Here is a 20,640-nt window from a genome sequence, read left to right on the forward strand (position 1 = left end):
AATGAATAGGCAGTAATCAATCAAAGAAACGTCTCTCGCAGTCAGAAAAGTTGGCTTTTCTGATTACACTTTCAAAGAGTGAAATACTGACAGAATACAAGACAGTAATCTGACAACATCAAATATAATATAGTCATTGGACTCATCATATCACCAGGCTATCCAAACATTACATATTTTCTGCTGAGTCATCAAAACACCTACTTGCTTTGACTCAAGTCTAAGTCACAGTGGGTGAGTCCACATCTCTGGTAGAAAATCAATGAATGTGCATTTTTTTGTGAACTTATCCTTTAACTATAGTTTCTAGGAGTCAAAGCTATGGAACAATAGAAGTTTAATGTTGCATAAATGTGGAAATATTCAAGGAAAGTAATCTACCAGTACTCAAGATATGTTGGTAAAACTTAACTTTGTGATCTTATAAATAAGCAACACAAGATTTGAATCTGTTTAAGATTAAGATTTAACGCCTGCTGTGATTGGGCTGCAGGCATGGCACCTACCACACACGCTCTTATTAGTGGAGATTTGCAAAATCACATGTGATAGGCACCAAGGGAAGCAAGGAAGGAAGCGGACAAGGAGGCACGGAGGAGGCACGTAGGAGGCTGCGTGAGTGTTGGAATGGGACACTGCTTTGTTCAACAGTAGGGGAGGGCAGACCCGCACAGAGTTGCTTTGCCTGCTAGAAGAAGCGTTAAATACAATCTCTTAGGGCGGACTATCCTGCCTCACCCCCGTCTAGCTGTCTTCTAACGTGTCTCTAAAATATTTGTCTCTCCTGGACTCGGAGGATTTTTATCGAGGGATGTCAAAGCGAGTGCGAAGCAGGGAGGTCTGCGCTGATTGCAGTGCTCCGGGTAATGATGTCAAACAAGCTAGCTTTAGCTGCCTAGCTAACCAGCTAGCCCTTACTACAACTCAGTTAGCTAACCTAGTTAACGCTACTAAACGGGTATAACTGCTTATACATTAACCAGTTGGCTATCTGTAATGGTTGCGAATGTCCCTTTATTGTATGTGGAAGCATTTGTGAAAATATGAAGTGTGTGTGTTATGTTTGTGTGATTATTATCATATTAACTTGTCTTATTCTGAAACTCTTCGCTCGTCTTCGACAATGGTTCGAGTCAAACGTTGACGTTGGTTTAGCTTCATCACACGAACTAGCTTAATTAGCCAGCTTGTTGAGACTCATTGAAACAAGTAATGTTAGCTCATGTTGTGGCAAAGCAGACCAACACCCTGGTTGCATTTTGTGAAGGAAGCTGCTGCCCTGGTGGTGTTATTTTTTGGTGCCACTTAGCGAGTAGCATCGCCTGACAATAATCGACTAATAACCGTAAAAAGCTTTAGTTTGAGATGAAGCTGACGTTTTTGGTCGTCTAAACACTGGACTGTGTGCTTGATTAACATTTGCATCCCACTCCAGAGCCACGCTGGGCCTCTGTGAACAGGGGTGTGTTGATCTGCGATGAGTGCTGCAGCATCCATCGAGGTTTGGGGCGACACAGCTCCCAAGTCCGACATCTGACTCATTCTTCGTGGCCATCCTCCCAGTTACAGGTGAGGACAGGGAGACGTGTGTACACAAAACAGCCACATGCAAATGAAATAGATTTATTGTGATGGATGATGCAGGTTGCACAATCAAACACAAATCAGGTGATAGGAGGACAGCGTTATTTTGTAATGCATATGTCTTTTATATTGTAGATGGTTCAGACACTGTATGGCAATGGAGCCAACTCCATTTGGGAGCACAGCCTCCTGGACCCTTCCTCCTCAGTGAGTGGGAAGCGCAAAGCCAACCCCCAGGACAGAGTTCAGTAAGTGCTTTTAAGGATCTTCATGTGTCAGTGCTGATTGTGGCATGCTTGTTTGCACTTTTGATGTAAAGCTCTGCTGGCTAAATTGATTTTTCATAGTTAAGGTCAGTGAACATGCATAATCGGGGCCTCGGCACCACGAGCATGACTCATGACCAGTCAGTCTCAAGTAACTTTGAGAAGTGAAGTGACCTGATCATGCAGCTTGGGAAATACGAAACTAAAAATGAATTGCAATTCCAGGAAAGAAGTCTCGGTTTCAGCGACAAAACATACAACAACAACAGTGAAGACAGATCACAAATGGCTGAGTCACAAGCAATCAAAACATTCAAAACATCTGCGGCCAGATTTCCTTTTCATACCTATTTAGAATCAATGTAAATGCATCCAGGGAGCAATGTACTTACATGCCCTTTTTCCAAATTCAGTACGGAATTTAAGAACAGTTAGTAAAAATTAGTCCAAGTGAAAAAAGGTACTAACTTTATGTACTTTTTGAAAAACGTTGCTCTGTAGGTAGGATAGAAGCAGATCAAGAATAGCCTTGTAAACAACAATAAGCCAACAGCAGTATCTCAGTCACATCAGCTGTATGAGATTCATTTGACAGTTTTATTGACTGACTTGCTGGAAAAGAAATATAAAAGGGTTTATGCAGCATTTCCATTTGAATGTTTTTTTTTTAAACAAACATTATGCACTGTAACTCATAACAAAAAACAAAATGAGAGCTGTGATGTGATGTAGTCTCCCATATCCAATGCCAGGTATAAACACTGTGTCCGCCTTGTGTCTGGCTGGTGGAGGAAAGATAAACACATGTAAACACAGCCATGCTGAGTCGGACCCTCACGCTCCGAGCAAGCGCATTCAGTCACCAGGCGACAGACAGAAACAGACGGCCCAAACGGGAATTAGCAGTTCCTGATGCCTTATTAAATTTTCATGCTATCTTATTGGGCGTTTCTGCATTTTGAATCAGAGGAACCTGGGCTACATTTTGTTCCGGTAGAATAGTTCCAGGTGCCTTCTCCGAGGGTTATGCTCTGTGATGGTTCAGGAACTACTGGGGCGTAATTTGCAGAGCAGTGAGGACGTCACTGAGCGGTCAAACAGACCCTGCAGCTGCTTCAACTTCCTTTACTCACAAAACTAGGAAGTATTCTTGTATTGACAGAAGGTTGAAAATGTCTAGCCTTGTTTTTTGCTTCCCAAATAATGTACTGCACTGTCCTCTATGTGTCAGAGATGAACAGAGATGACATTGGTCCTATGACACTGAGGAAGGATAGATACACAGTACTTAGTATTTAGATGTGAATATCTTCCTAGAATTTGTTATTGTGATTTTCCTGGTTTTAATTGTGATCATCTTCTGTTGTTGCTAGCCCCAACAAGACAGAATTCATCAAGGCCAAATATCAGATGCTGGCGTATGTCCATCGCATGCCATGTCGGGAGGATGACAGTGTAACAGCAAAAGACCTCAGCAAGGTGAAAAATAGCTCTGTTCTTTTCTTTTCTTTTTTTTTTTTTGGTTAATCTCTGAATTCTTAATTTGCTAATATTTCTCAGGTGCAAAAATAATCCCAAATTATCCCACAATAAGATACTTGTTTGACTGAAACCAATGCTGGTGTTGTAAAATAAATAAACACCATATTTTGGTTTTTAACTTTATTTTAGACCACTAAGTACAGAAGTGGTTTAGCCTATTCATAGATTGTGCATCAGTGCAGCTGCGACACAGTTGCACCATGACTATCAAATGGTATAAACTGTCTGTCTCAACTCTGGCAACAGACACCTTAATTCACACTGTTCCTTGATTTGTGCTCAGAATTCAAGCATACATAAAATTATTTGCATATTAATAGCAGTAATTTCAACTAGAAAAATTGTATTTCCTGCGAAAATACAGTGTGAATGCTGAAGGCTGAAACGCTCTTGGAAATCTGCTGAACGTCCTGGCGAAATGTTGAAAAAGTCGAAAAGCCGGAAAAGTTGCAAAGTTAAAGGCCGAAAGAGGTTAAAAAGTTGAACATATTGATAGTTGAACAGTTCCATAGCTGCACAGGAAGAGGAATGGTTGAAGCAGTTGAAATTACAGAAAGATGAATATTTTAAGAAGATGAAGAGACAGGAAGGTTGAAGACGGCTGAAAGAGTTTAAAAAGTGTAACAATTTCATAGCTGAACATGAAGTTGAATGTTTGAAGGTGTTGAAAAGGCAGGAAGATGAATATCTGAAAAGTTTGAAAAGCTGTAGCTTAAGAGGGCTGAACGAGCTTAAGAATGTGAAAAAAGATTGAAAAGGCCAAAAAGTTGCAGAGTAAGAGGGAAGAACGAGCTTAAAAAGGTGAGAAAGGGTTGAAAAGGTGAGAGGATAAAGGAAGAAAGAGCTTAAAATGGTTGCACACATGCTGGAGCAGGAGCAGAGCCAAAGATGAAAATGTCCCCATAAGGATGAATGGGAAAACGCCTGACAAACTCCTGCGATCTTTGAAAAAACTGTAATGGTTATGGTCAAAATATTTATTTAATGAGTAACAGGAGACATTGTTAAACGAAGTGATGTTGTTTATATTTCTGGAAAGAATATTTTAAAAAGATCAAAAGGCAGAAAGTCCAATATCTGAAGAGGTTGAAAAGCTGTATCTTAAGAGGGTAGAACGAGCTTAAAAAGGTGAAAAAAGACTGGAAAGGCAGAAAGATTGTAGAGTAAGAGGGCAGAAGGAGCCTAAAAAGGTGGAAAAAAGGTTGAAGAGGTGAAAGGATAAAGGCATAAAGAGCTTAAAATGTTTGCACACATGCTGGAGCAGGAGCAGAGCCAAAGATGAAAATGTCGCCATAAGGATGAATGGGAAAACGCCTGACAAACTCCTGCGACTTTTGAAAAAAATGTAATGGTTATGGCCAAAATATTTATATATTATAAAGTTGGAATGGTGTCTCTAGCTCAAAGTATGAAGGACAGGAAGAGGTGCAAAGTCGATGACTGTGGAAGAGGATTTGAAGATTTTCCCATTTACTTCAGTGTTAAATTTTGTTTAGAAAAAGCCGAATTTCTAAAGAAGTTGAAAAGTTAAAAAGCAAAAAAGTACAAGGTTGGAATAGCTTAAAAAGTTGAACATTTTAATAGCTGAATGGCTTCTTTAGCTTAAAGTATGCAGAAGTTATAGCAGGATGAAATTTGAAAAATTCCCCATAAGGATGAATGGGAAAACGCCTCCCAAACGCCTCTGATTTGAAAGAAAACTGTAATGGTTGTAGCTGAAATATCTATATGGTGAGTGAGAGGAGGAGTTGCTGAACGCGGTCATGTTGTTTTTATTTCTGGAAAGTGAGAAATGAAGGCACAGAAGCGAGAGAGAGAAAAGGTACCGTCTGCTCTTCAGCAGAAATTTTGGCTCAAAATTAACATTGCGGCTTATGGAGGAACTGTTGGACTTCTTGTCGCTCTCGGGCTTCTAGATCCAAAACCATAAGTCGCACATCTGAAATAAGACCATCACATGAAAGCCCACAAGATTTCCTACATTTCTATGCATATATTGTCTATGTCAAGTAAAAGATGTGGGAACCAAATCGAGCTGAAGAGAATTTTTCTCCCTTTTTTCCCAGCTGTTCTACACTCTGGGCTGCGGCAGTTGGTGCGCGCTCACTCTAGCTGACGCAATACACACCCATTATAAAATGAGAAGAGGAGCTAAAAATCCTTCAAACTCAAACTGCGATGATTTCAAAACCATACAAGATTTTAAAAAACTGAATACAGTGCAAATAGTTCAAGGCGTTGTGAGTATTTTAAAGTTTGAATGGTGTCTCTAGCTCAAGGTATGAGGGAGAAGAAGAGGTTGAAAGTCGAGGAGTTTTGAAGAGGATTTGAAGCTTTTCCCATTTGCGGCAATGTTAAATTTTTTTTAAACAAAGCTTAATATTTGAAAAAGTTGAAAGGTTGAAAAGTTGAAAAGCACAAGGTTGAAAGAGCTTAAAAAGCTGAACATTTTCATGTTTGAATGGTTTCTATAGCTGAAGGTATGCTGAAGTTATAGCAGAATGAAATTTGAAAAAATCCCCATAAGGATGAATGGGAAAAATTTAGCAGAAAAAGCTGAATATTTCCAAAAGTAGAAAAGGTAGAAAAAAGAAAAATACAAGCCATCATGTCCCAAAAAAGCTGAACATTTTGATGGTTGAATGGTTTTTATAGCAAAAAGTTTGTAGGAGGAGAAGCGAGCCAAAAAACGTACGGAAGAAGAATAATAATAAAAATAAATTCCAGAAGAACAATAGTGTGAATGCCTTCAGCATTCACACTAATAAATAGTCCACAGTATTTTTGCTTTGGAGAGACAAAATTGCCTGTAGGTGAATGCACAGTATACATAAAAATAATTTTTTTGGTTGCCTTTAATGCACCCATTAACTTAATTTGTTGGTATCTGTGCACAGTTTTATGGTGATGCCCCTGCTGTATCTTTTGCTTGTAGTAGCAGAATATTGCAGCAGTGTCGCTCAGTTCAGGGCAGGCGCATCTTGTGAAGCCAGCACTGTGTGTATGTAGTTCACAATCAAATTAAAACAAGCTACTTGTCGATTTCTTTTCAGCAACTCCATTCCAGTGTTCGGACCGGAAACCTGGAGACCTGCCTAAGACTCTTATCTCTGGGAGCGCAGGCCAACTTCTTCCATCCAGTAAGAGCAGTGCAATAAAGCAAAGAACCATCACATTTAGTGAGGTTTAAGTTGGAATAATTCTAATGCTTTGTCACTGTGTTGTTTTGCATGACAGGAGAAAGGAAACACACCACTACACATAGCAGCGAAAGCAGGACAGATGTTACAAGCAGAGCTGTTGGCAGTTTATGGAGCTGATCCTGGGGCTCTGGACTCGAGTGGAAAGACCCCCATTGATTATGCAAGGTAAAACAGGGCCTGTGTTTTAAATTTAAACTTAATCTTTATATTTGTTCTGCAAAAGAATGTTTTTTCAGATGAGTAGGGATAAATGTGTGTCAGCAGTTTTATAATGCTACTAACAAGATCCCTAATGACTTTAGGGATGCCACAATATGGAATGTATTGTTTTGAAGCTTTGAGTCGAGTCCAGCAAAATGAACTTGATATAGTTACTGTATTTTTTGTCTTAATTTAGATACACAATATATATGTTAATTATGGCTATATCACTATACTGGTATTGATGATAACTGTGATATTGAAAAGCAAAATATTCTATATATGAATATAAATATCCCGTTTCTAACATAAAAGTGATAGTATTTTAGTAATTTCCACTTCTTTCTGTTCTTGCTAGCCCTGTTATGTGGCAGATATATATATGTATTTTTTAGATCAATTGATTTGTTTAAAAAGAGACAAAACACGCAACAAACAAAGTCAAAGGTGAGTTTGACTTATATAGCGATAACCAGCGATAATCATGTTAAACTCTGCAGTGGTGACAGCCCTAATCTCAATATTCTGAAATCTCCTCAAAAGAACTGCAGATATGGTAGGACAGCCCAGCAAAATCAAATGTCATGATACATTTGTTCAAATATATCGATTGATATTGTGACAATAATGTAAGGATCATAATCTGTACTTTCACAAAATGTTAACGCAATGAGAGTTCCATTATCAATAATGTAATTATCAATAATGTGGCTATGATTTCCAAGTGCTAACGCAAGATTAGACAGAGAAGAACATTCTGGTAAGTCGCTGCAGTGTATAGAAAACATAGCAAACAGTTTTGACTGCTGTTGCAAGTCACATAACCTGTTGCGTGCCTGCAGGCATCGCCTTAACAGACAAAGCCCAGCTCATTGGTGCGGCAGGAAATGATACACATCCTCTGGAGAGCACAGAAACAAACAATTGCGTGTATAGAATATGTGCTATTTCTATATTGAGGTGTTCATGAGGAGATGTTGCAGACTATAACTTGGAGGGAAAGTCACAGGAGGTTAGCAGAAACAAGCAGATACAACTTTGACAGTTTCCAGTTAAAATGGCCGAAATATTGAGCATGCCTCACACAACAATGAACATTGTGACACTGACCCATTGGCATTAAGTCAGTTTGACTAATTCAATAAGAGTGTGACTAAGTGAGGCAGAAGAGGAAGGAAAAACTGTGTAGCTCAGTGTAGCTGCTGACTCAGCGGGACTAGTTCAGCATAAGTGGAAGGAAAATCTAGAAAAAAGAAAATGGACGATGTCTGCATTTCACAGTAATGAGAGCTGAGGAATCATCGCCTTGTATGTCTTAAAGATAATTATATTTCATGTTGTTTCTCGCATAAAAGAGATTTGGTTGTATCTAAGAATTAACAGAGACACCCACAGAGCTTCTACTTTATTTCTGTGCTCATTAATTTGACACTGAGTCACCAAACCAATATTGTGTTAAGGTATTGTTTTGTGAACTTTACAAGCACACAGCTGTTCCATAGATAAATATAAAGGCCCATCTGAGGCATTCTGTAGCTTCAGTACAGAGCCATATTTCTGAAACATGACCTTTATATTCTTAATCTGTGCAGACAAGCGGGGCATCAGGAGCTGGCAGAGAGGCTAGTGGAGATACAGTATGAACTCACTGACCGGTTAACATTTTACCTTTGCGGTAGGAGACCAGGTGAGTAGGCACATCAAGCAGAGCTGCTGCATGGCATTTGAGAGCCCTCATGCTTTTTCTATGGTAGTTACACTCGTTAATGTCCTTGCTGTTGTAGGTCACAGAAACGGGCAACACTTCATCATCCCGCAGATGGCAGACAGGTAAAAGCTACATCTTAAGTCATAGTTGGGATTTTGTTGTAGATTTTTTTTTCATTTATAGTTACCGACATTGAGATCTTGTAATGCACAGGATAATAAAGCCTCAGCTCTGCATACAGGCAGCATGATAAGACGGTCACAAAATAATTACAGTCATATTTTGTCCCATGCTGCTTTCTTTTGATGGATAAGAAATAAGTAAGTGTGCCTTATTTTTTGCCATCAAGTGTCTCTTTGTTTAATTTCGTGAGCAGACAAATAATCATTTTAATTTTTCCATCCAAAGCAGTCTGGATTTGTCAGAGTTTGCGAAAGCGGCAAAGAAGAAGCTCCAGTCGGTGAGATTTTTTTTCTGATCCTAAGGTCCGCAATGTCTTCTCTTGTTCCATTGCTAACCAAAACTTCTGCTTTATTTTGTGCCAGCTAAGTAACCATCAGTTTGAAGAACTTGCCATGGATGTTTATGATGAAGTTGACAGAAGAGAAACGGATGCAGGTGAGCGTCTTAAGTATTGTAAAACTATACAGTGCATATAGTGCGGGTTATGCCTGTACTTTGATTTCAATCTTATGTGTTCTATGTATCCTATGTTGTGCTGTTTTTTCAGTGTGGTTGGCCACTCAGAACCACAGCACACTTGTAACAGACACCACGGTTGTGCCTTTTCTGCCGGTCAATCCAGAGTACTCATCTACCAGAAACCAGGCAAGTGATTTCAGCAGTGTCACCCCCTGTTTAAACTTTCATTTGTTGTTGGAATGCTGGCTTTAACAGTCCCACCATATTTTGTCCTCTTTGTGTTTTGATGCATTTATTTTCTCAGGGTCGGCAAAAACTGGCAAGGTTTAGTGCTCACGAATTTGCCACCTTGGTTATTGATATTCTAACTGATGCTAAACGACGGCAGTGGGGTAACTCCTGCGAAAGTCCCAAAGGTATGATCTCTCTGTCACACCTTGAATGTACTTTGCTAATATATTTATGTTTGGGGGTTGTTCTGTTTTGGAAATGCTGCAGTAAAAGTGATCGTCAGCATAGCGAGTAAATCATGAAAAACAGAAATGAAGCAGTGAAGAGAGCTTAAATTGGTTGCTGCAAACAAGATGCAGAAAGTCAGTGTTGAACTTTGCATTTAAATGTGAGCCATGTGGGCTCAGCTGTAAGCGCCACAATTAGAGTGCGGACCATATGTACTGCTGTTGGTGCAGAAACATAGCCAAACACAGGCTTGAATAATAAAAGCCCCCTTTAATGTGTAAATTATTACAAACCACATCCCAGCCTATTTCCTTCCTTGGGCACACTGATGGAAGATTGTTAGGTCTAATGAAGAGGAGCAAGTCCTGACTTTTGGATTCACTAAACACAGAATGAAATGTGTTCCTCTGCTATTTGAATCTTACATCTGCCTGTCGCCAGCAGGGCTTGTTTGATCTCTAATTCTTTGATCTGGTCGTCTGCCTTTAGACAACGTGGAGCTCATCCTTCAGGGAATAGACAGTCGCCATAACAGTGAGAGCCAGGACAATGACCAGCCAGATTACGACAGTGTGGCATCAGATGAAGATCCAGTGCAGGAGGCCAGCTGCGGGGATAGCTGCAATGATCGAAGGACCAAGGTTAATGGTTTTGTCGTTTGTTTTCCTACAAACCTTTACTTTCAAGATATTATAATACATCTAATTTTAATTTTCAAACAGTTAGAATGAATTCTAAATAACACGTTCTGCCGCAGAGCTCTGAATCATCCGACCTCTCTGATGGACCAATCACAGTGCAGGAATTCATGGAGGTGAAGAGCGCCTTAACTGCATCAGAAGCCAAAATACAACAACTCCTTAAAGTCAACTGCCACCTCAGTGAAGAGCTGCGAATGATGCAAAGCAAGGTTGGTAAATTCACATGTAATGCCAATTTTTAGGAAATATTTTGATCAGTATTTGATCTCGGTGTTTCCACATAAGACGATTGCCATCACTTTAATACAAAGTTGGCAGACATTAATATTCCAGATCTGCAGTTAACGGTAACTTTATACTGGATTTATGCCACGTAAGTTGCATTTTTTTGATCTTGACTCTAAAAAAACAGGTTGTGCTAAAATGTTTAAATTATGTATGCAAGACTTGATCCATCTCCATGTTACAGAGATATTTAGTAATTTGATTTCATAAAGGAACATGAACATATACAATGTATGAATTATACAGTACATGAATTTGCAGGGAAGATCAGATTTTGATGTATAAATGGATGAAAATATGGGAGAAGCTCATAACTCATAAACTCATAACTCCGTACTTGTTGATTTCTTCACTGCTAGTGCAACAGAGAAAATGGCTGCTATGTTTCTGGATGTGGTAAAATTCCTGTGGTAGTGACAACAATCACCAGACTTCCCCTGCTATGCTGAAACGGCTGAAATGGATCAGATGTTAGACTTGTTTGTTTTTAGACTAAAAGAAAGTGGGGATTCACAGATGTTAAAGAACTAAGTACTAATCAACAAATGTTAACCGGGGAGGATGTTGTAAGCCCTCATTATCTGGAAAATGATGAAATAGCCACCATCCGTTTGGTGATTCAGCCACAAACTCTTATCACGATATCAACTCTGCACTGACCATTGTAAAGATTTCAGTAAATGAGATCACTGACACCTCCAGAGGGCATGTAATGAGAATTAGCAACACAAAACTGATCCATATATTTATAGATCCAGACTTGTCAGTTCCTCATTTCTCAGTAGTCCAAAAGAAAGTCCCTCTTAGGCCCAGTGGTATTTAAAGATGTATGTTTCCTGTGTCAGCAGTCCAACACGTTAATGAGACTTCAGTCTATGGCATTAATCTGTCTTGGATGCATTTACATTTGACTTTTTTAAATAACTGTTAACTGTTTCTATTTGCCTGTCCTTAGCTCCTGAAATTGTTGCATGATGAATCATCTTATGGACGGACCAAATTTGCATGCTTAGAGAAAATATGTTGTATTTAACGAACACAAGGCGGTTTGTCACCCACGCTCCCATTTTGGGAAATGGCAGCATTTTATTTCTCATATGCCTTAAAGTTCTCCACAGCCCACTGCTATTCTCTCCTCAGTTGGCTGAGAGACAGTGTTAAAACAACATACTGCCTCCTCCTGCTGGTTTGTTCACTTCTCGACCATACTGCTATTATTTCCCGTCAAAATTGGCCATTTCAGTTATGTTTTTTACCTTTCATGAATCAACATCAACATGCATGTACTGTACAATTTTGGAATGAAGTTTGAAACTGCCATAAAATATTTATCATTCATCATCATGTATTGGACTTGTTTTTATGATGTTACTGTTTGTTGAAGTCTGTTTCTCCAATGGTGGAGATTACAGTTAACTGGTGGTGAAACACAGTTTCTGAAAAAGTCAAGTTTCCCTTTGTTATCATCAGTTGATGAGTGTTAATTTAAATAAGGGTAACCACTTGTGCAGCAGTTTCTCAAGGGGTCTCATTTCAGGAGTTATCAGCTTGCAATGTCAGCATTTAATTTGTCAGTGAAACAAGCCTTTTTGTTGTGAGAAAAACTTTTTGAAGTGAAACCAAAAACAAAAGAGGAACATAGAGGAATTGCTTTTCTCCTGGAGGCTTAGATGTTTTCTTCTCTATTATTGATGTCTGGCCATTCTTTTGTAAGGAGATCATCCCCACAGCTACAGTCCAACTGAAAGATGTTTTGTTCTCTCCAGCTGAACTCCCTGCAGACTGAAAACACAACACTGCGATGGCAGACCCCTGGTGGGCAGCAACACCTCCAGGGGCCCTTAGGTCGACACCAACCCCGCGGAGGTCGCGCCATGTCCATGTACGAGACAGGCTCAAGTCCCAGGCAGTACCCCCACAGAGTTGAATCGGCACGGCAAGAGGATGGGGTCGTTTTACAGCCCTTCCCAACCAATGTAAGCACAGAGACACCGCTGATCCTGCTGGGTAATCCTCACAAGACAGAACAATGATGCCTGGCTTTGGGCTGGTGTTGGTTTTTCATTCATTAATTCATTCATTGCATCTCATTACGAGTATGCTCAACTTGGTTTGACCCCTTTTTAGATTGGGAGGGGTCCTTTGGGAACGGCTGCTTCCTCCCTCCCTACCTTCCCCTCTTCCCTGTCCTGGTCGTGGGATGAGAGATCTCGAAGGGTTAAGTACTGAAGCTCCCCCCGGTTTCACAGGCAGCCCTCCGGGGATGGTGAAAACTGTCCCCCCCTCCCCGCTTGACCCCACAGTCTTCTCTCTCCTGAGTCTTTGAAACTGCTTTATTTTTTATCAGTATCGCCTGCCTGCCTGCCTGCCTGCATGCACCACAGTGCCTCTGCTTCAGTTCAGCTAACTGAACAACTCCAGCTTTTTGTCCACAGGAAACCTTTAAACAGAGCTGCTTCAGCTCAAGTCAACACCAGAGGTGATGATGAAATGTTGTACCAGAAAAAGCTGTTCAAGTGATCACAGTCCAATACCCAGAAAAAAATGGATACAATGGCTCATCATAATGTGCTTATTAGTCCTAGCTACTGATAAGTGCACCCACAGCTCAGGATTTCTTTGCATCTACTAATCGCATCCACTGCAGTACTCATTGTGTTGTGTCGCAGTGACCTGGTGTTATATCTCCTGTTTTTCTCTCTTCATCTGCTTTGAAACCAAATGTTGTAATAATATTGTCAACTTGATTACAGAACTGCATGATTCTGATTTGTGCCCACAGTAGTTTCTGAAATGTTTGTGCTAATCATATACAGCAGATACGCTGTTTGACTGATTTTAATTCACTGATGTGTCTATAGGGCTGTAGTCTGGAAGGACAGGGTATCATGCTGGAGAATGATTATGACACCACGCCCAACCACTCTGAACTGGAGGAGACTGGGTAAGAACAATGAAACTTTGTACTCACGTGTGATAAATGGCATGGACTGTGAAACTAAGTCATTGTTAAACAACTTTGCGAAGGTTTGTAACATAGATATCTATATTTTTTATATATTACACAAAAAATCCTCCATTTATTTGTTAAAACCAGCTAAATGCGCTCATTAAATTAATCAAGGGGCTCTGTGGAACTTCTGTGTTGTGCTGGAAGCCCGTCATTCATTTATGATAGCTGACTCCATTTCTAAAGTAACGTTAGCAACTGTTGCTTGTAAGAGCGGAGAGAGAAGCATGGAAGGTCACACTTTTTCACATCACTTCTCTTCAATCTGCTCACGTATGGGTAATGAAAAAGTGATACATATAGATTATCCCAAATTGTTACATAGAGCCCCTTTGTTATGTACCAGCTCTTAAAATTGATTTCTTTTGTGTTAAGTTACTAGTTGCATGCAGTATTCACTGAAGTAAATGCGATGGAGTCAGAAATGTCTGGAAAAAACTTTGAAGTTAAGTAAATGGGAAGGTTTTTCTTCTTGTTCTGGTGCTAGAGATGATGATGTCATTGTATCATAAGCTTACAAAGTTAAAGGTCACACAAAGGGAGGGGAGAAGGCTAGACTAATATTGGTTTTGACAGATGTTTGGAAAGCGTCCCTGATCGGAACAGTCTGGCTGTACAGGACTGAGTTACCATATTTGTACTTGCACCTATTTGACGTAAGCTGACAGAAGAGCATGTAGCCCCGCACACAACATCTACCCATGGTTGTTCTTTTTTCCATTTGCATACATGTACTTTTTACGTCAACTTCTGTCAAATAATTTTAGTACTATTTTTTTTCTCACAAGGGTGTAGCTTACATCAAACCTAACAGGCACTGAATTGTGATGTTGAGCCTTAAACTCTGCTGCATTGTTGTTATTTCAAATTAGAAGCCAGACTGCATTTGTTTTACCACAGGGAATCATATTTCTCTTCACTCCCAGTCATGAGTATACAAGGACCATATTTAAAATGGAACCTTGCTTGATATGGATTGGAACAACACCTTCATTTTTTTCAAAACCTCTGTTTACCAGTTAAAGTAAAGTATATAAACCTTTGTCTTTGTGAGTGAGCAGTGAATCATTTTCTTTTCATTTGTAGCAGTCCTGTTCCAGCTTCGGATGCAGTGGAGCCGGGGGAGGAGGGGGAGGAAGATGCCACCCTGCCATGCACAGAAGACGTCATCTGTAAGACAGAGCAGATCACCAAAAACATACAGGAGCTTCTGAGAGCTGCCCAGGAGACAAAACATGACAGGTAGTTTATGGTTCATAGATCATTAATACATAACATTAAAAAAGTGTAAAATTTGTCAACTTGTTCAAAAGTGGTTGATAATTCAGACTTTGCCATTATTTGATGTGCTGTAAACCACAGTTTGCTGACTGTCAGCTGTGTATTTCAGCCACAGCTCTATTTTTGTCATCTTTTTGAAGAGGGTAAATGCTGTTTCATCCTGTCTCAGCTGCTTCTAGGTCAGTGGTTTTCAGTAGTTGTCCTCAGGCGCGAGGACCCTGCTGGTCTTCATTTATAGCCAGCCAGCCAGTCTCTGATTTACCTGAGATGCAAGGCAATTGCAGTGCTAGTAGCAGCAGCACTCTTCCAATGATTGTGAGCCTCACAGGCAGGCCTCTGTCCTTAGAAGCTGTGCATCTGCTGGGGGTAGGCCTTCACTCTTTACATGCAGCTGGCAGGAAACAAACACTGCCGGATCATGTATTCCCCTGTGACCTCCCTAATCCACAGAGAATCAGTTTAGTCAACAAGGTTTCCTATATTTACCATATATTAATTTCCTGTTGTTGTTATTTTTAATTGTCTGTTTTTTACTGTGATGTGAGATATGAACCCTTTTAACTCCTTCCTTTGTTTCCCCAGTTGAAACATTTTGAAATGAATTGTCTTCACAGTACTCGCAAAAGTAAAAGGCTAATTGTGCCAAATCATGACTTTAATTTTGTGAGAAATACTGTCGCTGACATGGCTTGGTATGTTTTTTCTGGTCCATATTAAACTTCAGTCAGTCAGTTACGTCAGTACTTCTTTCCAAGCTATAACTGTTACAGGCTTTCACAGCTTTGTCATGTGCTTTCCGTCGTTAGGATATTAGTCTCAGTTTTTGGTTTCAGTTTGAGTTTATGTCATGATGGTGATGCGTTTATCTTTGCATGAGGTGTCACTGAAATGAACACTCTTTATTTTGAATCCTTAACAGCGATGCTGTCAGCTAACCCAGGGCTTTGTGGTTTTGTTACACATTTAATCGTAGCTTGTTACCTCTTATGGAAACATGTACCACTGCCACGGACACGTTTATTTATAATCATCACAGTAGACATTTTACTGCTTTACTCAGACCTGCTGAAGTTGTGTAAACAGCAGTAATATCTGTAGACGGGTTTATATTCCTTACCAAGCGAGCTGTACCGGTTCACAACATGAGGCATCATGCATGAGCTACTTTGTGTGTATATTTTGAAAAGAGTGTGCTACTGAGCAGGGGCAGGTGTGGCTCAGGAGGCAGAGCGGTCGTCCACAAATCAGAGGCTGGTTTGATCCCCGGCCTCCTGACAGTCTATGAACCCCAAACTGCTCCTGGTGTCTCTTTTAGCGGTGTGAGAGTGTGTATGAATGGTTATTAGTCCTGATGAGCAGGTGGCACCTTGCATGGTAGCCTCTTCCACCTGTGTCTGAATGTTTGTATGAATGTGTGACTTTACTTGTGTTGTAATGCATTTTGAGTTGTTAAAGCACTAAATAGTCAATTTAGCTGTGGAATTTAACATTTCATATTGTATTTTGTTTTTAAAGCTTTACATGGGCTGTCTCCCCTGTACATCTTAGAACTTGTCTCCCCCAAATCCAGCTCGAGTCCTATTTTATCCTCAGATAAACTGCTTTTACCTGTTTAGCAAGATAATGTCTTTGCAGTGGCAGCTCCACAAGTTTCATGTTGTCTTTTTATTGCTTTTTATTATTTCTATTGTGCCTTCACTTCTATTTGTGCTTTCTTGCTATTGTCTAATTTGACATCACTTCTGTCAGATCTGGTTGTTTTTTGACATGCTACATAACTGAACTTGATTTGGTTGATATTTGAATGAAACATGCAGGTTGCTCCTTTTCAGTGTAATTTTAAGGAATGTATTGTGATTTGATTCAGCACCTTGTGTCCATCTCCCTCAGCTTCCTGCCTTGTTCAGAAAAGATCTGCATGGCTGTGACAGAGATGGCTGCCCTGTTTCCCAAGGTAAGATGACTCCAACCAAAATCGTGGTGTCCCTCCCCCGAGCAATTAAGGGATTTGTTGTTTGTTTGAAAGCAGCCAGAGGCAATCTAAGCTGACTCGTTTATATTGGGTAGACCCTGTTCATCGCATTACTCGGTTTTATGTTTACCATTTATTAGATTGCTTTGTTTTATGTTTACTCTCACACACACAGCCTAATGACCACAATGAAGGTTTATTTATGGACATTGTCATGTCGGTCCCTTATCGAGTCTCCATCACCCCTCTCTCCCCTCACAGAGGCCGTCCTCGGAGACCGTGCGGGGGTCTCTGTGTCTGCTCACTTCGAGCGCCAGCCGGCTCCACGGAGAGTGCCAGAAGGCAGCAGAACACAACCCCTGCCCATCGGACATCCAGCTGGTCACTCAGCAGGTCATCCAGTGCGCCTATGACATTGCCAAAGCTGCCAAGCAACTTGTCACTGTGACAACCAAAGAAAACAACAACTAACTAAAACCCAAAGACATTCCTGATACACTCAAAATACAGTTTATCAATGATGTTGCTAATTTCAACTTAATCAGTGTTAACACCTTTTTTATTTTATTTTTTGGTTTTCCCATATTAATCAGTGTAAGTATCCGCATACATTCCTTGAGGTGAGAAAAAAAGAAGCACCATGCAAAATAACATATAAATCAAAACATTTATTTATTTTGTTGTTTTTGTATCATGGTCATACGGAGTAACCCAACACCTTTAAAAATGTAGGACAGAATGTCCTACTATTCTTTACCTCACAAAAAGAGAGAACAATTAAAAGGTGCCATATGTAAGAATGCTAGCCTTAAACATGAAAACATTAACACAAATGATTAACAGACTGTGAAGAAAGGTTTTATTTATGTTTTGCATTGCAGAGATATCTATAGATGGCATGCTAACCTAGTAGCCCCGAGCCACTTTGTTCCCCTAGGGATGATAGTCCGAGAGTAAACAACACTAACACTCCCTCAGCGCTAAAAGCTCCCAGTCTGGGCAGATTCAGCTAATAGGAGCGCTAGCTGCACAACTAATTGAGCTTACGGCAGCTAGTTAGTGGTTACTCTGGAGAGACGCTGCCCCCTATTTGTTTGGAGTACAAAATCATCCCGTGGCCAATTCTTACATATTGCACCTTTTTTTTAATCCACTTACTTTCCAAAAAGTGCAATGTATATGTGTGTATATAAAAACAATTAGAACAACAAGCAGTTGAGCCTTCCACATTGTATTTTCTCCATAGAGGTCATCAGTTGTGGTCCTTGAGGTCAAAAGGCCACAATTCTGCAAAGAGACCTGGCATCAGGGATCAGAACAGATTGACCTTAATCTATACCAGTGACATCAGATCATTTTCCTTTTAGCCATTTTACATTTTTTAAGATGCAACAACAGTATTTTAATCTTGATTCATTGTGATGCCACTTGCTTAGAGTTCAAATGTTTGTTTTGCGAGCAAACTGTGATTTATAAAAAAAAGAAAAGAAAATAGCTTCAGTGCGTCGAGCGCTGTGTAAGGCCAGCAGTACCAAGAGTGTGCACACTTTCATTCCATCCAGCAGCTCCAGCAGGTGATTTCACTGTCCAGTCCCTCCACTCTGGTCAAAGATGTGTTTATAGGTAAAGTATCAGTAGTTTTTGGAGTTATAATGTTACAGCCATACTTCTGATGTTGCGTGCGTGGGTGTGTGTGTGTGTATGAGAGAGAGTGATGGCCTCAGTGGCCCGTGTGAAATCCGTTTTGAATCAATTTTAATAGCATTATGCAAATATATAAGATGTATGTATCCATGTAATTCTTTATCAAAATAACCCAAATGCTATTCTATTTATAAACTGTATGTCTTACCTCTAAGAAAATATCAATGTTTATTTTCATAAGCTTTTTGTTTTAACATGATGCTCCTCACAGACTAACTTTTGTTCTGAGGTTTGGGACGTCTCAGCTGGCAGTAAGTTATAGGCAACTTGTGAACTCTGTTTATTCGGTGTGGTGCTGTAACTCCAGTGTGTTAGATGCTGCCTGTGGTCACATACGTACAGCTATGGTTTACAATCACTGATAAAAAAAAGAAAAAAAAAAGTGCCCTCAAAGTTAGAGTACCTGTTGTAGAACCTGGGCCTAATGTGTCACTTATTGTTGTAAGCCAGATAAGTTTCAACCAGGGCTGGAAAGAGTACTTGAATACACTGCACATGTGGAGAACAGATGATTCAACAGTACCCAAGTAGAAGTAAGATTACCTGCCACTGTAGTTTAAAGCTGCTGTAAGTGATATTTTTTATTAGAATAACCTTTAAATGGTTCTATATTCCAACAGTAATCACTCAAATGGGGGTTTGATCGATATCCATCACTCTCCTTCCCCTGTTCTTGCGGAAAAAGAGAAAATAAATTTCCTGGTATCCCTGCACACTTAATCCAATCAGGACAGAAAATGCCATAAAGAGGCGGTCCTGTGTGGTGGTGAACACACAGAGCAGGATCCTGCTATGTCTTGTGAGTATCTCCATGCATTCAGGTGATAATGTAGAGAGGAGCGAGGGTTCAGAGAACTGAAGTCATGCCCCGTCTGGTTTGCTCTTTCAGAGAAACTTTATATGGTCATGAATGGAGGGAGACAAATCATTTTTTGATCCTACTTGAATTATGACCTTTAGCTACACATATTAAGTTTGTCAGTCTAAAAGATGATTTTCCAAGTCAAGAAAGTTGCAGTTGGTCATAAAACCAATGAAATACAAGACTGGTAATACTTTATATTATTATAAAAACTCCACAGCCAACAGTCTTGTTAGTGATGTCGTCTAAATGGTCAGCAAAACCTGTAACTCAAAGATTGTAGAGCTGGTCCTGTATATTATCAGCTCACAGAACTGAAAAGCCACCCTTTCATGTAACTGCAGTTGTCAAAATGGCCAGTTTTATTGTGATTTTCATCTTTTAAGTATCTTTTCTGTGCCGAGCTGATGGCTGTGTTGGTGCCTGTGTCATGCGTTGCGTGAGACGATGTAGTTCACTGGAAAATCATCTTTTAAACTGACAAAAAAATCATATGTATAGTTCGGGGCACAATTAAAGTGCGAGCGAATAATTATTTGTCTCTTTCCATTCACTACCATACAATTATTTTTCCAAAATCAGGTCCCGTGGGGTCCACTGGAAAAGCTCTTCATCACTGACTGCCTGCAGCAGCTTTAATGGCAAATGCTGAAAGGCTGTGTAACAGGAGCTCATGTTGAGATCGGTACCAATGGACATTTTACAGCAGCGCCTACCTACAAGTTTGCTTAGTGGTCATATCAGACCAAGTAAGGTGTCTTAACAATGGTTATTTCTTCTTTCAAAAATCACACTGTGTCGATTTAATTCTTTATTTCAAAACCAGATACTTTAAAAACTTCCACAGTTAAAGTGAGAATATGTTGCTTTAACATCATGGTCTTAAATAACTAAAGAGGTGCTCCTGGGTTACAGTGTGGTGACAGCAGCGTGTGTGTGTGTGTGTGTGTGTGTGTGTGTGTGTGTGTGTGTGTGTGTGTGTGTGTGTGTGTGTGTGTGTGTGTGTGTGTGTGTGTTCAGCTCCTCTCCAGCCCTGGTTTCAAACCCTGACTTTGACCTCCCTGTAACTTCAAGCCTCCCACTGCCTCTGTGCTCCAAACAATCCCTACCTTAGGTTATAATAAAGTATAACTCATACCTCAACCGGCTCTTCTTGTCGTGTTATCTGTGTTTGCCGCTGTTTATTGTGGACTCGGGGCGTTTTTTTTTTTGTTTTTTTT

At 40.0% G+C, this 20,640-nt stretch overlaps 1 protein-coding gene across 9 annotated transcripts; it reads left to right on the top strand.

The window, feature by feature from the left end:
* The first annotated feature begins 511 nt into the window (after positions 1 to 511).
* Positions 512 to 20,563, top strand: git2b (G protein-coupled receptor kinase interacting ArfGAP 2b). Of its 9 annotated transcripts, none has more exons than XM_037116603.1 (21): positions 512 to 615; positions 1,436 to 1,569; positions 1,720 to 1,832; positions 3,224 to 3,329; positions 6,446 to 6,532; positions 6,630 to 6,760; positions 8,389 to 8,483; positions 8,581 to 8,626; positions 8,819 to 8,824; positions 8,913 to 8,964; positions 9,050 to 9,122; positions 9,235 to 9,332; positions 9,451 to 9,562; positions 10,095 to 10,246; positions 10,363 to 10,515; positions 12,358 to 12,567; positions 12,719 to 12,808; positions 13,453 to 13,535; positions 14,688 to 14,843; positions 16,773 to 16,836; positions 17,116 to 20,563. In XM_037116603.1, the coding sequence occupies exons 3-21, from the start codon at positions 1,720 to 1,722 to the stop codon at positions 17,323 to 17,325; spliced, it is 2,037 nt and encodes a 678-aa protein (XP_036972498.1). In that variant the 5' UTR covers positions 512 to 615; positions 1,436 to 1,569; the 3' UTR covers positions 17,326 to 20,563. The 9 variants fall into 9 exon arrangements, with proteins under 9 accessions (XP_036972498.1, XP_036972489.1, XP_036972491.1 ...); XM_037116594.1 differs by lacking the exon at positions 512 to 615 and adding an exon at positions 631 to 863; XM_037116596.1 differs by lacking the exon at positions 512 to 615 and adding an exon at positions 631 to 863 and having other exon boundaries at positions 14,691 to 14,843.
* Positions 20,564 to 20,640: the final 77 nt, after the last annotated feature.

This window comes from Acanthopagrus latus, chromosome 12 (genome assembly GCF_904848185.1).
Source record: "Acanthopagrus latus isolate v.2019 chromosome 12, fAcaLat1.1, whole genome shotgun sequence".
NCBI classification, from domain to species: domain Eukaryota; kingdom Metazoa; phylum Chordata; class Actinopteri; order Spariformes; family Sparidae; genus Acanthopagrus; species Acanthopagrus latus.

Bases quoted from the DNA above. Each gene is read 5' to 3' on its own strand.
- git2b (XM_037116594.1), top strand. From the start codon at position 812: ATGTCAAAGCGAGTGCGAAGCAGGGAGGTCTGCGCTGATTGCAGTGCT. The intron at 3,330-6,445 runs GTGAAAAATAGC...ATTTCTTTTCAG, and splicing joins CAGCAAAAGACCTCAGCAAG to CAACTCCATTCCAGTGTTCG. The intron at 8,484-8,580 runs GTGAGTAGGCAC...TTGCTGTTGTAG, and splicing joins CCTTTGCGGTAGGAGACCAG to GTCACAGAAACGGGCAACAC.